We start from the raw sequence: 21,913 nt of genomic DNA, 5'->3' as shown, positions 1-21,913 counted from the left end.
GAGGAAAAGCCCAGTGTGACCGCAGCTTAAGAGCTTGATTAGCTAGTTCAGGTGTGTTTGATTAGGGTTGGAGCTAAACTCTCCAGGACACCAATCCTCCAGAACCGAGTGTGGAAACGCCTGCTGTAAAAGGACCTTATGAAACTGAAAATAGTCACATCAAACTATCGCCGGAAGATTTCAGTGGCTGAACAACACTTCTGTGCATATAACCCTTTTGTAAAACAACACAATCTACATCAGCTTCGCGTGACTAAAATAGTTTTAAAGCAGAGCATTATCCGTCTAAAAGAAATACTTCAGCCATGGTGTCGTCCTTTCTCCAGAGTGCAAAAGTAACTCCAATACTGATTCAGGATGTTTTGATTCAGCAATTGATTTTAACACTGTATCCCGTGTGCAGACAGTTTGGGCCACTTATTGGAATTATGGGATTTGTCGGCCCAACAATATTTAATTGGATGAACATTTTTTTAGTCTTATGCCTTACCCAGAATATAAAAATACATATAAATACATTTAGATCATTAACTTGAATCATTACTAATGGAATATGAAAAGACTTTTAAGCAGCACAACAACAAAAAATGCTTCTGATGACAATCACCTACTGCACCTTTAAAAAAGTCACTGAATGTAGGACAATTAAACACAACAAAAGGGACAGTTCACTCAAAAATGAAAAGTCTGTCATCCTTTACATATCATAAACCTGTTTGAGATTCTGGTAAACGCCACAGATATTTTGAAAAACGCTGAAAACCTGTAACCATTGACTTCCATATCATTTGTTTCTCCTACTATGGAATTCAATGGTTCCATTAAAAAAAAAAAAAAAAAAAAAAAAAAAAATATATATATATATATATATATATATATATATATATATATATATATATATATATATATATATATATATATATATATATTTCACTATTATCGTTTTTTGTGTTCAGCAGGAAAAAAAAAAGAAACTCATAAAAGTTTGAAGGGAGAGAAAACAATGAATGATTTTTTGGTAAACAATCTCTTCTTTTTTTTTATTTTTTCTGGGTTTTTACCTTTATTGGATAGGACAGTAGAGAGAATTGACAGGAAAGCAGAGAGAGGGAAAGGATCGGCATAGGACCACAAGGCAGAATTGAACTCGGGTCGCCATGAGCACCGGAGTGCATGTGTTGGCGCACTAATCACTACACCACTGGCGCAGACTGGGTAAACAGTTTTTACACTAACCACTAGATGGCAATGAAAATGTAGCAGTGCTAATTATAACCGCGTTATTATTTTTCTTCCAGAATTCCTGTGCTGAAGTTCACCGAACAGCAATGTGACAGCATGCGAGTAATAAGTCCAGCCCGTTTGAGTAAGTACAGTAAGCACGAGTCCCAAAAGTAAATCGGATCTCCACCTGTACGCCCCGTTTGCGCGCTACATTGCTCTGACAGCACTAAAACATAGACTTTTCGGGGTCATTCAACATGTAATAAGGGACGTAACTCTGACTGTGTGCTGTAATTGAAGCCGCTGCTTTTGTGTTATATGGTGATAGATGGCCGGAGCCCATACGGAGAGTCATCACACACCTGTTCCTGCCTCCAGAGATGGAGCTGCGGCTCTGGTAAGCACATCACCCTGGATGGAGGAGTCAGCCAAACGCATAAATGAAGTCAGTACCAATCTCCAAAGACTCGAGGACTACAGCGCTCCAGCATTAGAATCCATTTATACTGAAGGCTGTGCAGTTTGTGGAGGGTTAGTGTGAAAATGACACAGGTGAGGTTTTACTGGAATCAAATCCTTCAGGACCACCGCTGTTTCTGTGAAGATATATGGTCATGTCAGTTACATTTCCAAGTAGATTGCGATGGTCAGAAGAGAGAAAGATGTCAAGTTTGCAACTTTACCTAATACCAAGTTTCTAGTGTACCAATGCATCCTGCATGCATATATACATTGCAAAAAAATGTGTTGTGCTTATCCAAATATCTAAACACTTATTAAACCTAGAAGCACTTTCCAGACAAGTAAAATATTAGGTAACACTTTACTTGAAGGGGGTGTTCATGAAACCCACCCCTATTCGATTGAATAGATGTTATCAGCCGATAGAAATGGGCCAGAAGGGGCCTTCTGTGATTTTATCATCCATTCACATAGTTAATCAGCTAATACTAATAGAGAAAACTCCAGATCCAGATCTGTTTTTACATTACTGTGATGGTTGGGTTTTTCTTTTTGCAGTGTAAGAGTAAACACAGTTGGTTCTTCAGTTGTTCTTTAGCTTGTAATCATAGAGAAATCAATTTAAGTACTTTATAGAACCTTTAAAGGGCACCTATTTTACCCTTGTAAGATGTAAGATAAGCCTTTGGTGTCTCCAGAATGTGTCTGTAAAGTTTCAGCTCAAAATAACCATTAGATTATTTATTATAGCCTCAAGAAAATGCCAATTTTGCTGTCTGAGTAGCCTGTAGCTGTTTTTGTAGCCTGTGGCTTTAAATGCAAATGAGCTGCTTCTCCCCGCCTACCGTTCCAGTCAGATAAACAGCAGTCAGTGACAGAGACAGACACAGATGAAGCTGAAAAACAGCTCATTAGTCAAAAATACCAAGTAAGTTTATGTCATTATTTTGTTGTGGAGTTTATTCAAGCTTTTCTGTAACAATGAGTCACTCACAAATGTTGTTTGCAGTATACACCCCCCCCACACACACATGTTAGCGTTTACTGACACCATATAGCCATTAGAGATGCGCCGATCAGCTGAAATGACCCTCGAATTCGCGGCTTCATACTAATCATACACCCGCCCGCACATATAGTTTAATCTGATATTTGTATCCGCACCCAACCCGAAATAATTTATTTATTTGTTTTAGGCATGATGATAGGTCACCGTTGATATTAACAGCAGATTCAGTGAGCTATAATCTGCGCATCTCTAATACTAAAATAAAACGTTAATCTTTTAAACATTTTAAATTAACATTTATTTATTAAAAACAAATGTTTGTCTTTAGACAACATTTTCTTTATTTTCAAATAGATACAGAAAGTAAAAATAAGATATTTTAGGTCAAAAAGGGTGCCACCTATGTTGTGTTTACTTGGCCTTTTTCTTTGCATTGTGGAAAAACAAAACAGCATCTACTGTGCCTAAATTTCGCCTCCAAAACACGGCCAGCTGCACTAAATGAACAAGATTCTCATCGCAAGGTGCTGCAGTCGTGTACATAAGTGACCTTGTTTCTTCCAGAATGATAGCAGATTTTCTTCTGAGGACTCCTCTAACTGAAAGTTTGAACAGTATTCTTGCACTTCATCCATTATTTTGGCCGTCTCATCTTCCCATTCTGCAAAGCCCGCTCTCGGCTTTTTTTCACCGGTCCACTACCATGTCCCTCTACATCCACCTTCAACCCACCCGCAATTAATCATAATGTATTTTTTATTACCTGACCCGTGGATTATCTGCAGTGCCCGTGGGTATAACCACCATCCACACATCACTAATGGCCATGGTGATTATAGAGGTTAAGAATTAAATAGCAATTTTACTGTCTTTATTACAAACATGCTCTGTTTTATAAACTTTTTAAACTAATAAACTTCACACAGAGTTGTAACAGATATTTTAATCCTAGTTTCTTTGAAAAAATTGTTCTGTGGACATGTGTATACATGTATTAAACAAGGCACCTGTCAATCAATTCATTGGGCGGGGAAAACTGCACTTCTACATCATGCTGCGGTGGGCCTCAAAATGACATTTCTCAAAATGGATTTGAGTCCTACTTAAACATCAGGAAATTGAAAAAAAAAAAAAAAGAGACTTGTTCAATCAATGTGCAGTTAATGTCAGAATTATTAGCCCTTCTGTTTTTTTTTCTTTTTCAAATATTTCCTAAATGATGTATAACAGAGCAATGAATTTTTTACAGTATTTCCAATATTATTTTTTCTTCCGGAGAATGTGTTTTTTGTTTGTTTTTTTTCCCGATTTTTTTTTTTCTATTTCAAAAACTAAAGCAGTTTGTATTTTTATTTTTTTAAACCATATAAAAGTCAAAATTATTTGCCCAAAAAGCATTTTTTTTTTCAATTGTATAGAGACTATTTGTCTATAAACTATGGTTATACAATGCTTTGCTAAATTACCCTAACTTGCCGAACCTAAAGCATTTAAATTGAACTTTAAGCTAAATATTAGTATATTAAAGATATATAAAATAAACCAGTTATTTGAAATGAGTTATTAAAACTATTCTGTTTAGAAATATGTTGAAAAACAAAATTTTCTTTCCGTTAAACAGATATTTGGGCGGAGATGGGGGATATACAGGGGGATTAATTCAGGAGGGCTAATAATTCTGACTTTAACTGTAAATATCACAATAAATGTCAAATCTCTCATCAAAGTTTAAAGACAGATTGTTTTGTTACAGAGTGAAAAAAATTAAAAAGAACTTTTTTCCTGACAAATTTTGTCAATCTATAAAAAAAAATAAAGCTTCAAATTTCCACTATTTGAGAACCTCAAAATCGTCCCACCATGTAAATAGTATGATTTACACTAAACTAAAACCTCAAATTTAAAGCTAAATGCCGACTACTTACAGCTATTCGCTCTGACCAATTAGATTTTTATCACAAACCAGGAAATGACCGCTCTGAACCCGGATTGAGGAAATGTCCACTATTGTCAATTTTCATTCATTTTCTTTTCGACTTAATCCCTTTTTTAATCAGGGGTCGCCACAGCAGACTGAGCCGCCAGATTATCCAGCATATGTTTTACACAGTGGATGCCCTTCCAGCTGCAACCCATCACTGGGAAACATCCATACACACTCATACACTACGAACATTTTAGCTTACGCAATTCACCTGTACCACATGCTTTTGGACTTGTGGGGGAAACAGGAGCACCCGGAGGAAACCCACGTGAACACAGGGAGAACATGCAAACTCTCACAGAAATGCCAACCAGCAACCTTGTGTGAGGCGATTGTACTCATTATGGTTAATATTCAAAAGATAAATAAAACCCTGCTCACTCAGAACGTCCGAGGACAGGTATGCCAGACGGTCAACTTCTCTCAGGGCTGTAAAACTAGCCCAAAAGTCTGACACAATAATTAGCTTCCCATCGCACAAAATACTTCAGTTTAATTATATCCACTGAGGGCCATTAGCAGGGGAGAAATTGCGCTCGCAAGAGTTAAAGACGTATTTTACACACCTCACCTGAAAGGTAAACGCTCACCCCTGCTAGCTTTCTCTCGCTCGGAGGATCTGCTCCGCTCATCTATAACACAAACACCATAATGCCTTCACTCATATAATGACGGCGTTCTGTTTGTAAGTGACTACAGTTTGAGAGTTCCCTCGAGAGACTTTTAAAACTAAAGGGAAATGGCTAAAACAAATGTGGGCCTTTAGTAGGAAACTGCTGGGAAGCGAATTCAATGTTACACTCTCAGAAATAAAATCTGTTGCTGGCATGGTAGTCTACTCTTTCGAGAAGTAGACCACTAATAGCCCAAGTACAATTTAGATACAAAATACGAATATGCTCCATTTAGGGAAATGTTTCGTAGTTTTTTTTCACTAATAGTTAAACTCAATAGCAAGGTTAAATAAATATTTACTAATTTAACAAATTAAGGTGCGCACAGCATATTTTTTAAAAGTATTTTATATATTTTTAAGTAAATACAAAATTTAACTGGGCAAGGCTCAAAAGAAAGATTTATTACGAATTTCATTTTATTTTTTTTTCAATTATTTATTTACATTTACAAATATTATTTTATTATTTAAACAAATAAAGAAAAAAGATAATAACATTTTTAATAAATAAAATTGCAATTACATAGTTTTTAAAATCATATATTTATATATCTATATAATATCTATATATAATTTCAAGATGAGTCAGAAAAACTATTGGAAAGCTGTGCTAAGTAATTAAAAAAATTGTTGCACAAGATTCAAATGTCAAGATTAAGAATTTATATATATATACACACACACACACACACACAAATATTCTTTTATTATTTAAATAAATCACTGAAAAAGAATATAAAGAAACAAATAAAAGGAGATTAAATAGCTTTTTTCATAAATATATACAGTTGAAGTCAGAATTATTAGCCCCCTGTTTATTTTTGATTTTCTGTTTAATGGAGAGAAGATTTTTTCAACACATTTCAGACTCTTCTATACAGCTTAAAGTAACATTTACGGCTATATATATATATATATATATATATATATATATATATATATATATATATATATATATATATATATATATATATATATATATATATATATACTGCCTGACAAAAGTTTTGTCGCCAATCCAAGTTTTAGGAACAGCAAATAATAACTTCTAGTTATTCTACTTGACTTCTAGTTGATCGTTTGGTATCAGTAGTGGCTTATATGAAAGGCAAAGGCCTCTAGATTATGCTTATTTTACCAAAATAATATATGATCATGCCTTGATTTTTAATTATTTAATTAGGACAGTAAGGTTTGACTTTGCTTAGACAAAAGTCTTGTCACGTAACAGAAATAATGTAAAGTATAGAATATAAAGTCATACTGCAGTGGAAAAAGAGTTAATATTGTGTCTGACTCCCATGAGCTTGGAGGACTGCATCCATACATCTCTGCAATGACACAAATAACTTATTAATAAAGTCATCTGGATTGGCAATGAAAGTGTTCTTACAGGACTCCCAGAGTTCATCAAGATTCTTTGAATTCATCTTCAGTGCCACCTCCTTCATCTTACCCCAGACATGCTCTATAATGTTGAAGCTGGGAACTGGGCTGGCCAATCCTGGAGCACCTTGACCTTCTTTGCTTTTAGGAACTTTGATGTGGAGGTTGAAGTATGAGTAAGAAACGCTATCCTGCTGAAGAATTTGCCCTCTCCTGTGGTTTGGAATGTAATGGGCAGCACAAATGTCTTGATACCTCAGGCTGTTGATATTCACATCCACTCTGCAGATCTCTCACAAGCCCCAATACTCAATGTAACCCCAAACCATGATTTTTCCCTCACCAAATTTGACTGATTTCATGGGTTCATGCAGGTTTCAATCGGTCTTCTGCAGTATTTGTGATGATTGGGATGAATAATCATTCAACAACTGATTCGTCAGAAAACTCCACTTTTCCAAATGATCAATATATAATATAATATTAATATAATATTTCGAAAAAAATACAAAGATTTTTCTAATATTTATTTTGAAATGTATATATAATGCATATATAATATAAATTTCAAAAGATTAATTAGAAAAATCTTTGTAAATGTTTTATTTTATGTAAAACTTTTAAAATAGTATTTTTTTACGTAAATACAAATTTAATTATGCAAGGTTAAAAAAAAGAAAATAAAATGTCAAGATTAAGACTTTCCTCCATATGTATACATATATATATATATATATATATATATATATATATATATATATATATATATATATATATATATATATATATATATACACATTATTTAAATTTAAAAGAAATATGAATAAATAACTGAGGACAAAATAAATGATTCAAAACATTTAATAAATAAAAAAGAGAATAAATTAACAAAATAAATATCAGTGAACTAATTATTTCGAGGTACAAAACATCCAAAAGTGTTCTCAAATCTGAATGTGGCTGAATCAGGCATGCTGCCAGGCCAAACCATTTTGCTTTACTTTCAGCTCATGGACAAAACATACGAACTGCCATCTTTTCGCCATTCTCTAATCTGGCACACAAGCACAAGTGCCACAGCTTTGTCCCTATAAGGCCTCATTCAAAACAAACAACATGCGTCTGGATAAGCAAAAGGAGGCTTGTTTGTAACCCACAACAAATTAGAATATAAAAAGTGTCCCGAGTGCCAGGAGGTGTAACACGGTGAGAAGTCTGCAGATGTCACCAATCGTCACGCCATGAAGAGGAGCGTGAGAAGCGAGAGGCGGCATCTCTTTTCGCTGGCCCACTTCACTGCTAATCCCACTTTATCCAAGAGAGCCGAGCTGTCAGATCTGGAGTCGGAGAACACAAAAGCAGAGCAAACATGAGGCTTAAGATACATTTTAATGACCCTTTAACAAGTCGCTGGTCTAAGGCTAACAAAGGCACACTTATTCATTAAAATCCTCCCCCCTCGAAGAGCTGGACCCCTGGGATGTGGTTAACTAAAGTACTCAGCTCCCTTTCAGCTGGGTGAAAATACTTGTGCCTTAGAAAAGGAAGTTTTTCAGAAGAGGATTGGACAGCTGGGAACAAACTGCACAGTCAGTATGAACAATAGGAACTGTTTAAGCATGTAAAACAACGCCTGTTTGAATGACCTAAGCCCCTTTGAGGACCTATTTGCATATGTACTTGTAATAAATAAGTAATTTACCTCATATGCCCCAAAAAACAAGGGGGAAACATTTGTGAGTGTTTTGGTAAATATCCAGGCTGTTCCTAATACTTTAAAGTGCTGGTTTAAATGAATAAACTCACAGCTGTGACAGTGTGATTGCGTAAATGTTTGATCTTATTTTCCTGTCATGTTTTTAATATGGTCAAAGTTGTTTTTTCCTCAAACCAAAGAGAAATTTAATGGGGTTTTTTCCATACTGGAATGAATTATTTAAGCTATTGCTTGATTTTGAGCCTGTTTTTGTACTTATTTTAGGTCATATCCATCAATAATAATATTCTAAAGTACATTAAACATCTCTTTTTATGTTCTGTAATATGTTTGTTTTGCTCTTTCTTTTCAGTCAAACACAAGCTAAATGTGATTCGTCTTCAGGAGTCAGATTGGCAACAGGCTCATTCTGAAATGTAGCCCTATATCCATTTCTGGAGATCACAAATTATGTTGCCAGAGGAACCAGCCTGATCTCACGAGGAAACGTAAGTATTTTACGCTTTGTCAGTTCAGTGGCTAATTCGTACGAGTTTAGTCGTACGAAAATGTACGATTTAAAAAAGGAGGCATGGCGGCTAACCCCACCCCTAACCCCAACCGTCATTGAGTGATAAGAAAATTGTACTAAATTGTATGAATTAGATCATACGAATTCATACGAATTAGCCACTAAATCAAAAAGTTACGAATTGAGATTGTGAGATTGTGTTGGAGGGACATACGGCTTCATTTTGTCTTTAAAACGAACACTATGGGGTGGTATGATGCCGTTCCTTTTTTTGATTACCAGTTTGTCCAGTGACTTGTTGCATACGTGTGAGAATTTGAGACGCAGAGTTGACTATGACGACGTGGTTCGAGTCTGGTGAAAAACGGTTCCAGAAAGCAGGTAAGACAAAAGCCAAAAAATGAAATCAACAAGTAAATAACAGAGTGAGCATGTGGCACAATCTGAAAATGTGGTTAAAAAAAATCAGGCTGCCGTGGGGGCTTTTCTTTTTCTGGGTTGCTTTTTAAAACACTATCGATTGGGTTTAGAAAAGGAAGAGTTTGGGTCAGTTGATTGTTCAGTCAGTCAGTCAACAGCGGCCTCTAATGGATTTACGTGAGAAGTTCAGGTGCAAATAGAACTCACAAGAGAAATTTGAGATCTCAAAAAGAATACACAGGTGGACGCGCGAAAACAAAAACTGCAAAAAACGTAGCTGAAAACATACAACTTCAGAATGAGCCTGGGTTCCAGATTTTTCATGATATACACCTTATTTAGTTTGATTTTCAGATATTTACTGCACTGCTCATTTTTTCAGAAGTGCTAAATCCCATGGTCTTTTTCCCGTTTAGTTGTTAAATGATTATTAGTTATGACCCAAACCAAATTGTTTATATTGCTAGGTTTTGTATTACCATAGCAACTAGAATTAACAAATACATTAGTTAAAGTTCTTTGCTATACATTTGAAAAACACGATTGTATTTACTATAAATTAGTTTTAGGATGTTTGTTTTTCAGGTAGAAAATTGCATTTTTACCAAACCATATAAGTGTATTGCAACATATACATATACAATTGAAGTCAGAATTATTAGCCCCTGTTTGTTTTTTACCCCAATTTCTGTTTAACAGAGATATTTTTTTTCAACACCTTTTTAAACATAATAGTTTTAATAACTCATTTCTAATAACTGATTTATTTTCTCTTTGCCATGATGACAGTAAATAATATTTGACCAGATATTTTTCAAGACACTTCTATACAGCTTAAAGGGACATTAAAAGGTTTTACTGGGTTAATTAGGGTAACTAGGCAGGTTAAGTTAATTAGGCAAGTTATTGTATAACAATGGTTTGTTCTGTAGACTACTGGAAAAAATATAGCGAAAAGGGGTTAATAATTTTGACCTTAAAATGGTGTTTAAAAAATGGAAAACTGCTTTTATTCTAGCTGAAATAAATCAAATAAAACTTTCCCCAGAAGAACAAAATATTATCAGACATAATGTGAAAGTTTCTTTGATATTTCAGAAAACAGAACTGAGTCATTATTTCTCTGTTTGGTTTAATGATAGTTTAAACTGAATATATCAATCGTCATTAACAAACGGGTCATATGCACTTCATGTTGCATGCTATTAAAATGTATATTAACACTTTACATTAAAATTGTATAAGAAATAGCTTATGCTTTCATTTATTCATCACATAGCATAAATTTTGATTTTAATAATGCATTAGAAATGTAAATGAACTATGATTAGTAAATGATACACTGTAAAAAAATGCAGGATTCAAGTATGGTTCATCATTAGTTTGTGTTAGTAATACATCAACTTACATTGACTATAATGAAACCTTACTGTAAAATGTGACCCATATCAAATATAGCCCACAGTTGCGATCAGAATTATTAAATTCCCTTCGATTTTTTTTTCTTTTTTTAAATATTTCCCAAATGATGTTTAACAGAGCAAGACAATTTTCTTAGTATGGCTATTAATATTTTTTCTTCTGGAGAAAGTCTTATTTGTTTTATTTCAGCTAGAATAAAAGCAGTTTTTATTTTTATTTTTTAAACTATTTTAATGTCAAAATGATTAGCTCTTTTGGGCTGTATATTTTTTGATAGTCTAAAAAACAAACCATCCTTATACAATAACTTGTCTAATTAACCTAACCTGCGTAGTTAACCTAATTAACCCAGTTAAGCCTTTAAATGTCACTTTAAGCTGTATAGAAGTGTCTTGAAAAATATCTGGTCAAATATTATTTACTGTCATCATGGCAAAGATAAAATAAATCAGTTAGAAGAAAAGAGTTATTAAAACTATTATGTTTAGAAGTGTGTTGAAAAAAATCTCTTCATTAAACAGAAATTGAGGAAAAAATAAATGGGGGCTAATAATTCAGGAGGTTTAATAATTCTGATTGTAACTGTATGTAATGCACATAATACAATAATAATAAGACTGTATATTGCATATAATACATTGATAAGTGTTTTACTTTGATTATATGTAAAAGTATTGTCTATTATTAGTTTGTGTTAGTAATTAATTAACTAACATTATAAACATATATTATCTAATGAAATATATATATATATAAAGAGAGAGAGAGAGAGAGAGAGAGAGAGAGAGAGAGAGAGAGAGAGAGAGAGAGAGAGAGAGGTTAAATGCAAAACCCTCCAAATGCCGTCTGAAATTTTTATCATGCTGAACCTAATTCTCAGCCTCCTTTGTTTATGTTGAGTTAATACTATAAAAAATGACCTACTCTTTGCCATAAAATTTATATTACTGAACCTACTGTATACACGCAGGAGCTTGGAAAAAAAAATCCTCATTTTGGAAGTAACTTTCAGGCGGCATTTAGAGGTTTTTGTATCTGAACTCTTCACATATAATAGTCTCAGCCTGTATATTGCACAAATATTTACCGCTTGTGTTCCAGATGGCATTTGTCTGATTCTTATAGCCGTTCTTCATGCATTCGTCCACATATGATTTGGGGTCACAGCCTGATAGGAGGATTTCCCTGAGCAGGGCGATGTAAGCGATGGCCAGTCTTAGCGTGTCTATTTTGGACAACCTTTTCTCGTAGGGGAAGGTGGGCACGTGGCAGCGCAGCTCCTCAAACGCAGAATTAATGCTCAGCATCCTCTTCCTCTCACGGATGTTGGCGGCGTGGCGCTGCACCTTGTACGGATGATGCGTCGCCAAGCACCGCTGCTGCTGCTGGGTCATCTCATGGGGCTCGTCCAGTAAGGAGCTGTCCACTTCAGCACCGACCTCCAGCTGCGGAGACTGCGAGTCTAAATCCGTGAAGGTCAGCTGAGCCTCGGGAAACACCGACTGGCACCCGTAAGAGGACCAGGGGGAAAGCTGGCCCGCCATTGCTCCGCAGTCAAACAGCAGGGTGTCCAGCTGAGAGTGAATCTGGGGGAAACTGGGGTCCATTTGGCCCCAGAACGCAAAGTCTGTGGATGCATCTTGAGCATCGAAATCAAAAAACAAGTCTTCCATATTTATTATTTCTGTTTCTTCTTCAGATGCTGTGCTCTAACTAGGCACCGTGTGTAAACTGGCCAGGCTATGGAGTATAATAGGCATTAAATAGCCCCAGGTCTCTCCGCAGGGGTGCTTGTCTCTATTCAACAGGTCTGAAAAGGAGCTCATTAGGGCGCGTGTCTCCTCCTAATGACTCTCTGGCGTTTCTAAAGCGCTGGATGGTTGATCAGTTGATGCTCAGAGCAAGTATCCAATCATAAAGTTATCTTAACCTGCTATATAGTCGGTTTTATATATAGACGACTAATATTTGTTGCACCAACTGGACGCTCTTTTTGAGTATTTGCTTCATGTCGTTGGATTGTTAGTTAAGCGGTCTGGAGACACGGGTGGGTGGCCGAAGTCCAAAACACCTGTTTTAACTTCGTGTTAAGATGAGATTAATTGCTTTAATATATACAATTAAATAAATGAGAAATAAATTATTTAATGAATAATCTCATGGTCATCTCATTTGGTTTAGTCTCTATTTTAGAGGTCGCTACAGCCGAATTAACCGCCAAATATTCTATATTATATTATAAAGTGTTTTACGCAGCGGATACCCTTCTAGCCGCTACCCTTGAAAAACACCCATACACACACAGGCACTCATACAATTCAGTTTATGTATATGTACATACTTAGGCCTTATTATCACGTTTACTTCAGTAAGACTATTTAATTTCGTCTTTGCATTATTGTTTAATAGCTAATATTAAATAGATTTTTTTTTAAATAAAAAGTATGTATTATGACATCCTGTATTGTAATAACTAGCCTAACAAAATTAGTTTATACATTTGAATAGTCATTTTTTTTGCAGTGTTGGGTTGCGGCTGGAAAGGGTATCCGCTACATAAAACATATGCTGGATAAGTTGAAGGTTCATTAATTCCGTTGTGGCGACCCCTGATTAATAAAGGGACCAAACCGAAAAGAAAATGAATAAGTGAAATAGGCCTATTTTATTAAAATATGTACATGCAACATGCAAACTCCACACAGAAATGCCAACTGGCCGAGCCAGAATTCGAACCAACGACCTTCTTGCTGTAAGGCAACAATTAAATTAAAATTTGAATTAAATTAAAATTTTAATTAAAATTAGATTCATTAAGTGAAGAATTGCAACAACATTTTGCATGTTTCATTAATTAAAATATTTTATTTCATGCAATTAGCAAGCGATAGGTTTGAAATAACTGCGTTGTTTGACAAATACAGTTACACACTGCAGGTAGGCCTAATTATTGATAATTTGTTAATATTACTTATGAAATATAAATGTAAAAATTTAAAATAAAGCCTGCATGCCTTAGAGAAACAAATACGTGCTTTCTCGATATTATTTATTTGTCAATTTGTAATAGAAACGTTGTACGAAAAAAGTTAAAACTAAATTAATAAGTGCAGCTTATGTTTTCATAACATGATCACAGAAATCGGATCGTTGACGGAAACGAAATAATACACATTTTTCTTCAATGTAATCGTAATTTATCTCCTAAATGACACTGATTTTTAGTAATGCTACAAAAAGTTTTTGGCGCCATGTCAAAATGTCTAAAGAAACACTTTAATACAAAAGCCCAATCAATGTGTTTATAATTAAAATCCGCTGCACAATGCTTTTATTTGTCCCGAATTAGACGCTAGTCTAATACAGAGAATCGTACCAGGCTTTTATAAAGGAATTGTGAAGTGGATTGCGAGGAACGGCTTGTCAGAACCTTCTGCTCTACAGACAGCAGGCAGCCTGACACTGAAGAATACTGCTGTCAGATGCAGAGATCCAGCCATTCTTCACCTCACAACAAAACCCTCAACTACTCCTTTAGACTTGGAAAGACCATAGGCTACATTGGAGAGCTTGTAAATCTTCACATCCTTGTTCCAAATTGAAATGGTCAATCTAGAACAAAATCTGTGCTGACTTAAAACAAGACACCGAATTGACTCATGTGGTCCTTGAGTCCAGTGCAACATCTGTGTATGATTAGTCTCTGTTTTACGTTTTTTCATCTTGGAAGTTGTTTGCTGTGTAATATGACATTTTCTAAAAATCCATAATTAAAACCAAAGGTTGTGTTCGTCAACACCTTGTTTTCAATAGGCTTTGTCTTATACACGGGCATGATACTATACACCTGTCATAAATAATATGACCAGACCAGAGTAGGCCTATGCAGAACATTTGAAAAGATTTTTTTTCTATGAAGACCACAAGCTATTGTTTTAAAATGACACTCGTTTGATAACTCTAAATTCACAGTAAAAACTATACCTCTAGCTTTAACTGCCCCATCAAGAAAAAAAACGCATAGCATTTTTTAATGTCGCTAGTTGACACAATCAATGCATTTTTACACATCCAATAATTGCTAAAATATCAACCTCTAACTAATGCTCAATAAGTCGGTTTATGGTAAAAGTATCGTAATTTATACATATGATTATATAACGTGTGAGAACAATTAAAGCATAATCAAAATAAAACATTTTTAAATATCATAATTTAAGAAATATATATCTTTAAAATACTTCAGATTGTTCTTTAACATGTTTTCTTTTTTTTATTACAATAAAACCAAAATCAAGTGTAGTACGATAAAATTAAGTGTATTATGTTTACCAACAATGCTGTGTATATAAACCATTATTTAATATATAAAACAGTCATTCTTTAAATGACTTTAACAGTCATTATTTAAAACAGTCAAAATATGGTCAACCATTTTTGTAGAGCAGGCAGTTAAAGGGATACTTGTCACTTTAAAGTGATAAAAAAAATGCTCAACATGGCAGTTGTAAATAATTATTATCATTGTGCAAGTCTGTTTTTTAATTAATTGAATTTAGCAGCAACGATGCTAAAAATATATTATAAAGACCCTTTGCAGTTCGAAGAAGTGAATCAATAATGATTTAATGCTTAGGTTAATCATAACATTAGCATTATTTGGCGCGAACATTCCAAATGAAGCTGATGCAAGGAGCTTTTACAGGAGCAGGGCTCTATTTTGACGGTCCATGCGCAAAATGGAAAGCACAAGGTGCAAATGCATTCAGGGCGTGTCAGAATCTATATTTTCTAATATAAGGACGGAAAAATCAGCTTTGCGCCATGGCGCATGGTCTAAAAGATTTGAGTTTATTTTCTTAATGAGTTATAGGTGTGTTTTGAGAATAAACCAACCAGAGTCTCATCTCCCATTCCCTTTAAGAGCAAGCTACTTCATGCCATAAGCATTTGCTATTAGTTCACTTTCGCTTTTGCTCTCGTGGGGAAACCTTTATGCACAGACATCAATTGGCCTATAAATAATTAATTTCCTTTGTTAAGCCCAAAGATTTGTTTCAAAACTATTTCTAAATTCAGTTCTAATTTCCAGCAAACAAATAAGTAAACAATACTAATAAAGTGTGTTAAAAAAACCCTAATACACATGCTGTGCCCCATATGGTCTTAAACCTGACAGGTGGGCAAATCTAAGGTTGTTTTTAATAAAACAAAAATAAATATGCATATAATAAATAATGATGCTAATAAGAATAACATTACATAGGCAAATTGTCAGGAATAAATTGAAAAAGCCCCTGAGAAGAAGACATTAAAGTATGGTTTTTATATTTATGTAGGCTAGAAAATAATATGTTTTGTAATATTTTAATACTTTATATTTATATCTTTATTATATCCTATATACATCCTTAATATTTTAATTCTTTTTCATATAAGATATTTGCGTATTGCTCTTTATCTTGTGTATTAAGCAGTGTGTAAGCGAGGCGCACAACTTATGTGCTCTGCGCTGGACTTTAGACCGGCTTTGTTCTGGTCTAAAGAAAAGTCTATTATAGTTTCTCAAAATAGCAACTAGCCAGCAATGCGCCTCAACACGCCTTCCTTTTTAAATCAGAACGCCTATGGGCACACATACGAGCGCAAATGCATTTACTATTTGAACAGCGTGGTGCAAAAAGTCAAAACGTCAAAAAGTCAAAACTAGCAAACAACAATTGCATCGTGCCTTGCGCCACTTTGCGCTGGGTTGTATGATAGGGCCCTTTGAGTTTTGATTTCTCCATTTGCGTGTTTACTACTGTAAACAATAAAAAGCTGAGTTTGGTTGAAGCTTCAGTGGTTGAAGTTGTGCCAAATTGTTTTGAAAAAGTATGTGTAAGTGACAAACAGTCAACTTAAAAAAAAGAATCGGCACAACTTTAACCACTGAATAAACTCAAAATTTCTTTGCAGCTGGTTACTTAAAAATAATGTTAACTCAGCTTTTTATTTTTTACAGAGTACTGGTATCTGTTGTAAATAACTGTAGTATCAAAAACAACTTTTTTGGGGTGAAAATGGTGTTTGGTCCACTGAAGTAACTGCAGATAAGAGCTATAATAGCTCCAGTCACATGTCAGACATGCTCTGCTGTGTTTAAAAGGCATGAGACGTGATTGTTCTGCGCTGTTTACCTCAACACACTCGGAGAACAATCAGTTTTATCAGTGCTTGGTGATTATACACTTTGAACTCTCCTCTAAGTGACTGGGGTCACGGTCAACTTAGATTACTGCAATGCATTTGTTTACTGCTCTTGTTTTTACTCTCACTGATTTTGTTTTTCAATGCAAAGCTTTCAGTGCCCTTGCTAATAAGCCATAGTGTTTGGCAGGCTACGCAGACCAGAACAACTGAATGTGTCTACACTAATCTCTGGTCTAGTGAACACGTACAGGTTTTGAGCAAGAGGAATCAAATGTAAATGATGTTGTTTAATCATTGCGAGTCGAGGTGGGTGTCCTGCCAAAGCCAATTGTTGTTCAGGGTATATACTCACAGAATGACCTCAGTGTTAAAGGGGTTGTTCATCCAAAACTGAAAGTTCTGTCTTTGTTTACTCACCCTTCACTTTTCACAAATGTGTTTGAGGTTTGTTCATCTGATGAACAGAAAAGAAGATATTGTAAAGAATGTTGCAAACTATTGGGAAGTCAGTGGTTACCGGCTTTTAACATTTTTCTAAATATCTTAACTTGAAAACTATTTTTAAAAGATAATGTTTTTTTTGCTGGTATTACGGACATAAGTGTGGTCTATCAATATCGGGTTGTATTTAAAAAAATGTATAACAACTTTAAAATAATTTCACTTTAAACAAAAGTTGCACATTGCTACTTTTGACCCCAAAGGTAGAGACAAAAGTAACACACGAGGGCGTCAAAATACACAATAATATTTGCTAGATTTACTGGCTTAATCTTGTTTATTTTGAATATATCTGACTAAGACCTTGTAAATGTTCACTGCAAACATATTTTATCCTTTATTTAAAAAAAAAAAAAAAAAAATATATATATATATATATATATATATATATATATATATATATATATATATATATATATCATTCATTTTAGATTTGGGTTCCATCAAATGTTTCAAGAGCAATCCAACAATGCAAAATGTTAACATTTTGTACAATTTTATATGCAATATGCATTAATTTAATAAAACATATAAATCAAAGCACTTAAAACTTAATGTGTACATGAAAATAAGGTATTAGCAGTGGGACATAAATATCAGTGTTAATTTCATCCCCACTGGAACTTGTGGCATTTAAACATGATACTTTTAAACTGAAAAACTCAGACATTTCAAACTCAAGGATTTGTTATTGCACTAAATTACCTGTAGATTGATCATTACTGTGATGCATGAAAACAAAGACACAACTTTTTAATAAGAAAAAAGAACCGCTACAGAAATTTACTTTAAAACTGCTTAACTGCTTAACTGCTTACTTTAAAATAAGATACATAAAAACAGAAATTTTAACGTAACCACAGGACACGCTGCCTACATCAGCTGATATTTGGCAGCTCCACCAAGGGTAGCATGCTGCTGGTATAGCCTGGAAAGCAAATGTTGTCAGGGCTTCAAGAAAATCGCTTTGCTACTTTCGTCCCACGGTACTTTCATACCCGCTCTCCCCTGCTGTATTTGTTTTTACTCAAAAAAAAACATTTTTTTCAAATTCATTCATTCATTTTCTTTTCGGCTTAGTCCCTCTATTAATGTGGTGGTCGCCGCAGGAAAATGAACCGCCAACTTATCCGGCAAGTTTTTACGGAGAGGATGCCCTTCCAGCCACAACCCATCACTGGGAAACATCCATTCACACACATAGACTACGGACAATTTAGCCTACCCAATTCACCTGTACCACATGTCTTTGGACTTGTGGGGTAAACAGGAGGACCCGGAGGAAACCCAAGCAAACGCTTCACACAGAAACAGCAACTGATCCAGCCGAGGCTCAAAACAATGACCTTCTTACTGTGAGGAGACAGCACTACATACTGCGCCACTGCATTGCCCCTTTGTTCAAATTACTTCTTAATAAATAAGATGAAACAATACAATTCCTGAGTTTTTTTTAGGGACAACTTAGTTGCTTTGTATTCAGACCACTTACATTTGCAAAAACTGTTAAGTTAACTTTACTACTTCATGTTTTCTCTACACAAATTGATTGTGTGGAACCACAACTTTTTACAGTGTACGCTCAAAAAATTACATTTGCTGTTTGTCTGGTCAAAGTACTCATTTAAAACACAATTCTTGAGTTCTTTTAGGACAACTTAATTACTTTATGTTCAATCAACTTAAATTTATATTGAAAAAGTAATAAGTTGATTAATTTCTTCATGTTGTCCCTTCACAAATTGTGTGGAACCCAGCATTTTTTTACAGTGTACAATCAAAAAAATGACGCTTGCTGTTTGTTGGGTCAAACTACTCAGTAAGCATGAGCTGAAACAACAGAATTCTTGAGGGTATTTTAGGACAACTTAATTGCTTTATGTTCAATCAACTTAAATTTATAAAATCAACGAGCTAACATAATTCAGCTATTTTTGTCAGCTGTGGCTTAGTACATTTTTAGCAATTTTCTTTAATTAATTTCAATAAATTTTTAGAATCTTATAGTGAATTTTGGTTAATAGTGCATTTTTATTACCATTACTTACACCGTAAAAAATGCTGGGTTCCACACAATTCCTTCATGCCGGCAGCTAGCTCTCTGCAACCCTTACATGATCGCCCACTGAAGCTAAGCAGGGCTGTGCCCGGTCAGTACCTGGATGGGAGACCACATAAGAAAGCTAGGTTGGAGAAAGCTAAGTGGAGTTAGTGAGGCCAGCAGGGGGCACCCAACCTGTGGTCTGTGTGGGTCCTAATACCCCAGTTAAATGACGGGGACTCTATACTGCTCTGTGAGTGCTGTCTTTCAGATGAGATGTTAAACTGAGGTCCTGATTCTCTGTGGTTGTTAAAAATCCACAACACCAGTGACCAGGATGTCGTTCGAAAATCGGCCCATTGGCCTCTGTCCATCATGGCCTCCTAACCATCCCTATACCATAATTGGCTTCATCACTCTGTCTCCTCTCCACCAATCTGGTGTGTGTTGTGCAGTCTGGTGCAATGTGGCTGCTGCACACTGGTGGTGGAGGAGAAGATTTCCCCCAATGTGTAAAGTGCTTTGAGTGTCCAGAAAGGTGCTATTTAAGTGTAAGGAATTATTATTATTATTATTATTATTATTATGTTGTCCCAACACAAATCAATTAAGTTAACCTAATTGTTTTCACAAATTTTTGGATGGAACATAAAAAACGGATCCTCTTAAAAATAAGCTAACATAATTCCTTCTGTTCAATTGCTTGGAACCCAGCATTTAATATATATTTTTTACAGTATACAGTTATGTGCAAACACAATTTTAAAGCTGGACATACAGCGAAGTTACTTACTTTACACCACAGGTCAAAAGTTTGACCATTCACATGATTTGCATTTGCTTTGTATTGTTCTGCACACTTGCTGGCCACTTTTCCTTCACTATCTACTCTAACTCATCCCCTACAAAATAAAAAAGAGAAAAATAATTAAAGTTTAAACACTGTTTATATTTGTCGACAAAACTCATTTCCAGCACTTAAGCAAAACCCACAAGATCAAACTGGTTCTCGAGATCATGACAAACAAACGCAGTGAAGCGTCTCCAAACGTTTGACTTGCATTGTGTTTGCTCGTTGTGTTGCACTTGTTGGAATTAATTCTGTCTCATCGCATTAGCAATGCAAACGAGCTGATTGTCCGAGTCATTTGTTTGTGCCGCATATGTGTGTGTTTGGCCTGCTGGATCAGCGCCTTGATCTGGCCAAATAAACAAAACGTCTAAACAATCAGTGCGCCTCCTCACATTCCAGGTGCACATTTCACTTAGTAATTGAGTTCAGAGAGACAAAGAGAGGAAATAACATCCTTGTTTTACAGTTTAGACAACCTTGATATGCAAGACTTGCCTTCGGGTTTGGTTTAATATAATCAGAGTGTGCTGGAAGACTAAATGAAACCTGATGAGCGCTTTACAAAGTCATCAAGCTGGCTGTTGCAATAATTCAGATGTGTTCTATGCTTTTTTTTGTCTGTCCTGTGCACTGCATTATCATTTTAAGAGTGTGATTTATAAATGTTTATGCTTTAAAAGATTGTCACACTTTATTTTAATGTACAATCATGATATTAACAAACTGCTATTAACTAAGATATCATACATTTTCCCTTGGCTTAGTCTCTGATTTATCAGAGGTCACCACAGTGGATTAAACCGCCAACTATTCCAGCATATGTTTTACGCAGCGGATGCACTTTCAACCGCAACCCAGTACTGGGAAACACCCATACTCTCTCACATTTGCACTAATACACTAAGGCCAATTTAGTTTATTTAATTCACCTACAGCGCATGACTTTGTACTGTAGGAGAAACCGGAGCACCCGGAGGAAATCCACGCCAACACGAGACAGAAATAGAAGTAGAGACCTTCTTGCTGTTAGGCGATCCTGCTAACCATGGAGCCACTGTGCTGCCGATTCTAATTATTTATGTTTGAATAAATTTGGTCACACTTTATTTTAATGTACAATTTAAGTTGTTAACAAAACCTTAACTAGGTTTTAGCTAAATACACTACTAATTAACTGGTTAGTAAGGTAGTAGTTGGTTTTAGGTATTGGGATTAGAGATGTACAATATATTAACCCTATAAGACCTGAGATATCAAAAAATAAGCTGAAAATTCAAATTTTCTGGAATTGAGATGTTTATTAAACCATCTTGTAAAATTAAAAACAAATTTTTGCCACATACACATTTTTTCATATTTATTTTGCATCACATTTGATACATCAGGCAACTTTTTTCAGGCAGTTTGTTTCTTTGTTTTTATCTGTTACCTGTTATCAAATCATATACAACAGATTTTTAAACAAAGTATTGATCAGGGGTGCGTTTCCGAAAACCATGGTTAGTCAACCAAGGT

General features: G+C 34.9%; 1 protein-coding gene across 1 annotated transcript; it reads right to left on the bottom strand.

Annotated features, from left to right (window-relative positions):
• Positions 1 to 7,586: 7,586 nt before the first annotated feature.
• Positions 7,587 to 12,665, bottom strand: LOC110440056 (uncharacterized). Its single transcript, XM_087268402.1, has 2 exons — positions 11,899 to 12,665; positions 7,587 to 8,078 (listed from the first exon to the last, which is right to left on the bottom strand). Exons 1-2 carry the CDS (start codon positions 12,482 to 12,484, stop codon positions 8,041 to 8,043), a joined length of 624 nt encoding a protein of 207 aa, XP_087124528.1. The 5' UTR covers positions 12,485 to 12,665; the 3' UTR covers positions 7,587 to 8,040.
• Between the last annotated feature and the right edge of the window lie 9,248 nt (positions 12,666 to 21,913).

The sequence above is a fragment of the Danio rerio genome, chromosome 9 (genome assembly GCF_052040795.2).
Source record: "Danio rerio strain M-AB ecotype USA chromosome 9, GRCz13ab, whole genome shotgun sequence".
Taxonomy (NCBI): domain Eukaryota; kingdom Metazoa; phylum Chordata; class Actinopteri; order Cypriniformes; family Danionidae; genus Danio; species Danio rerio.
The sequence above is the reverse complement of the archived record's forward strand: the minus strand, read 5'-3'. Positions and strand labels throughout refer to the sequence as shown.

Excerpts from the sequence above, each read along its gene's own strand:
- LOC110440056 (XM_087268402.1), bottom strand. The coding sequence starts at position 12,484 with ATGGAAGACTTGTTTTTTGATTTCGATGCTCAAGATGCATCCACAGAC. Across the intron at positions 8,079-11,898 it reads TGCCATCTGGAACACAAGCG|ATCTGACAGCTCGGCTCTCT; the intron begins GTAAATATTTGT and ends CTCCGACTCCAG.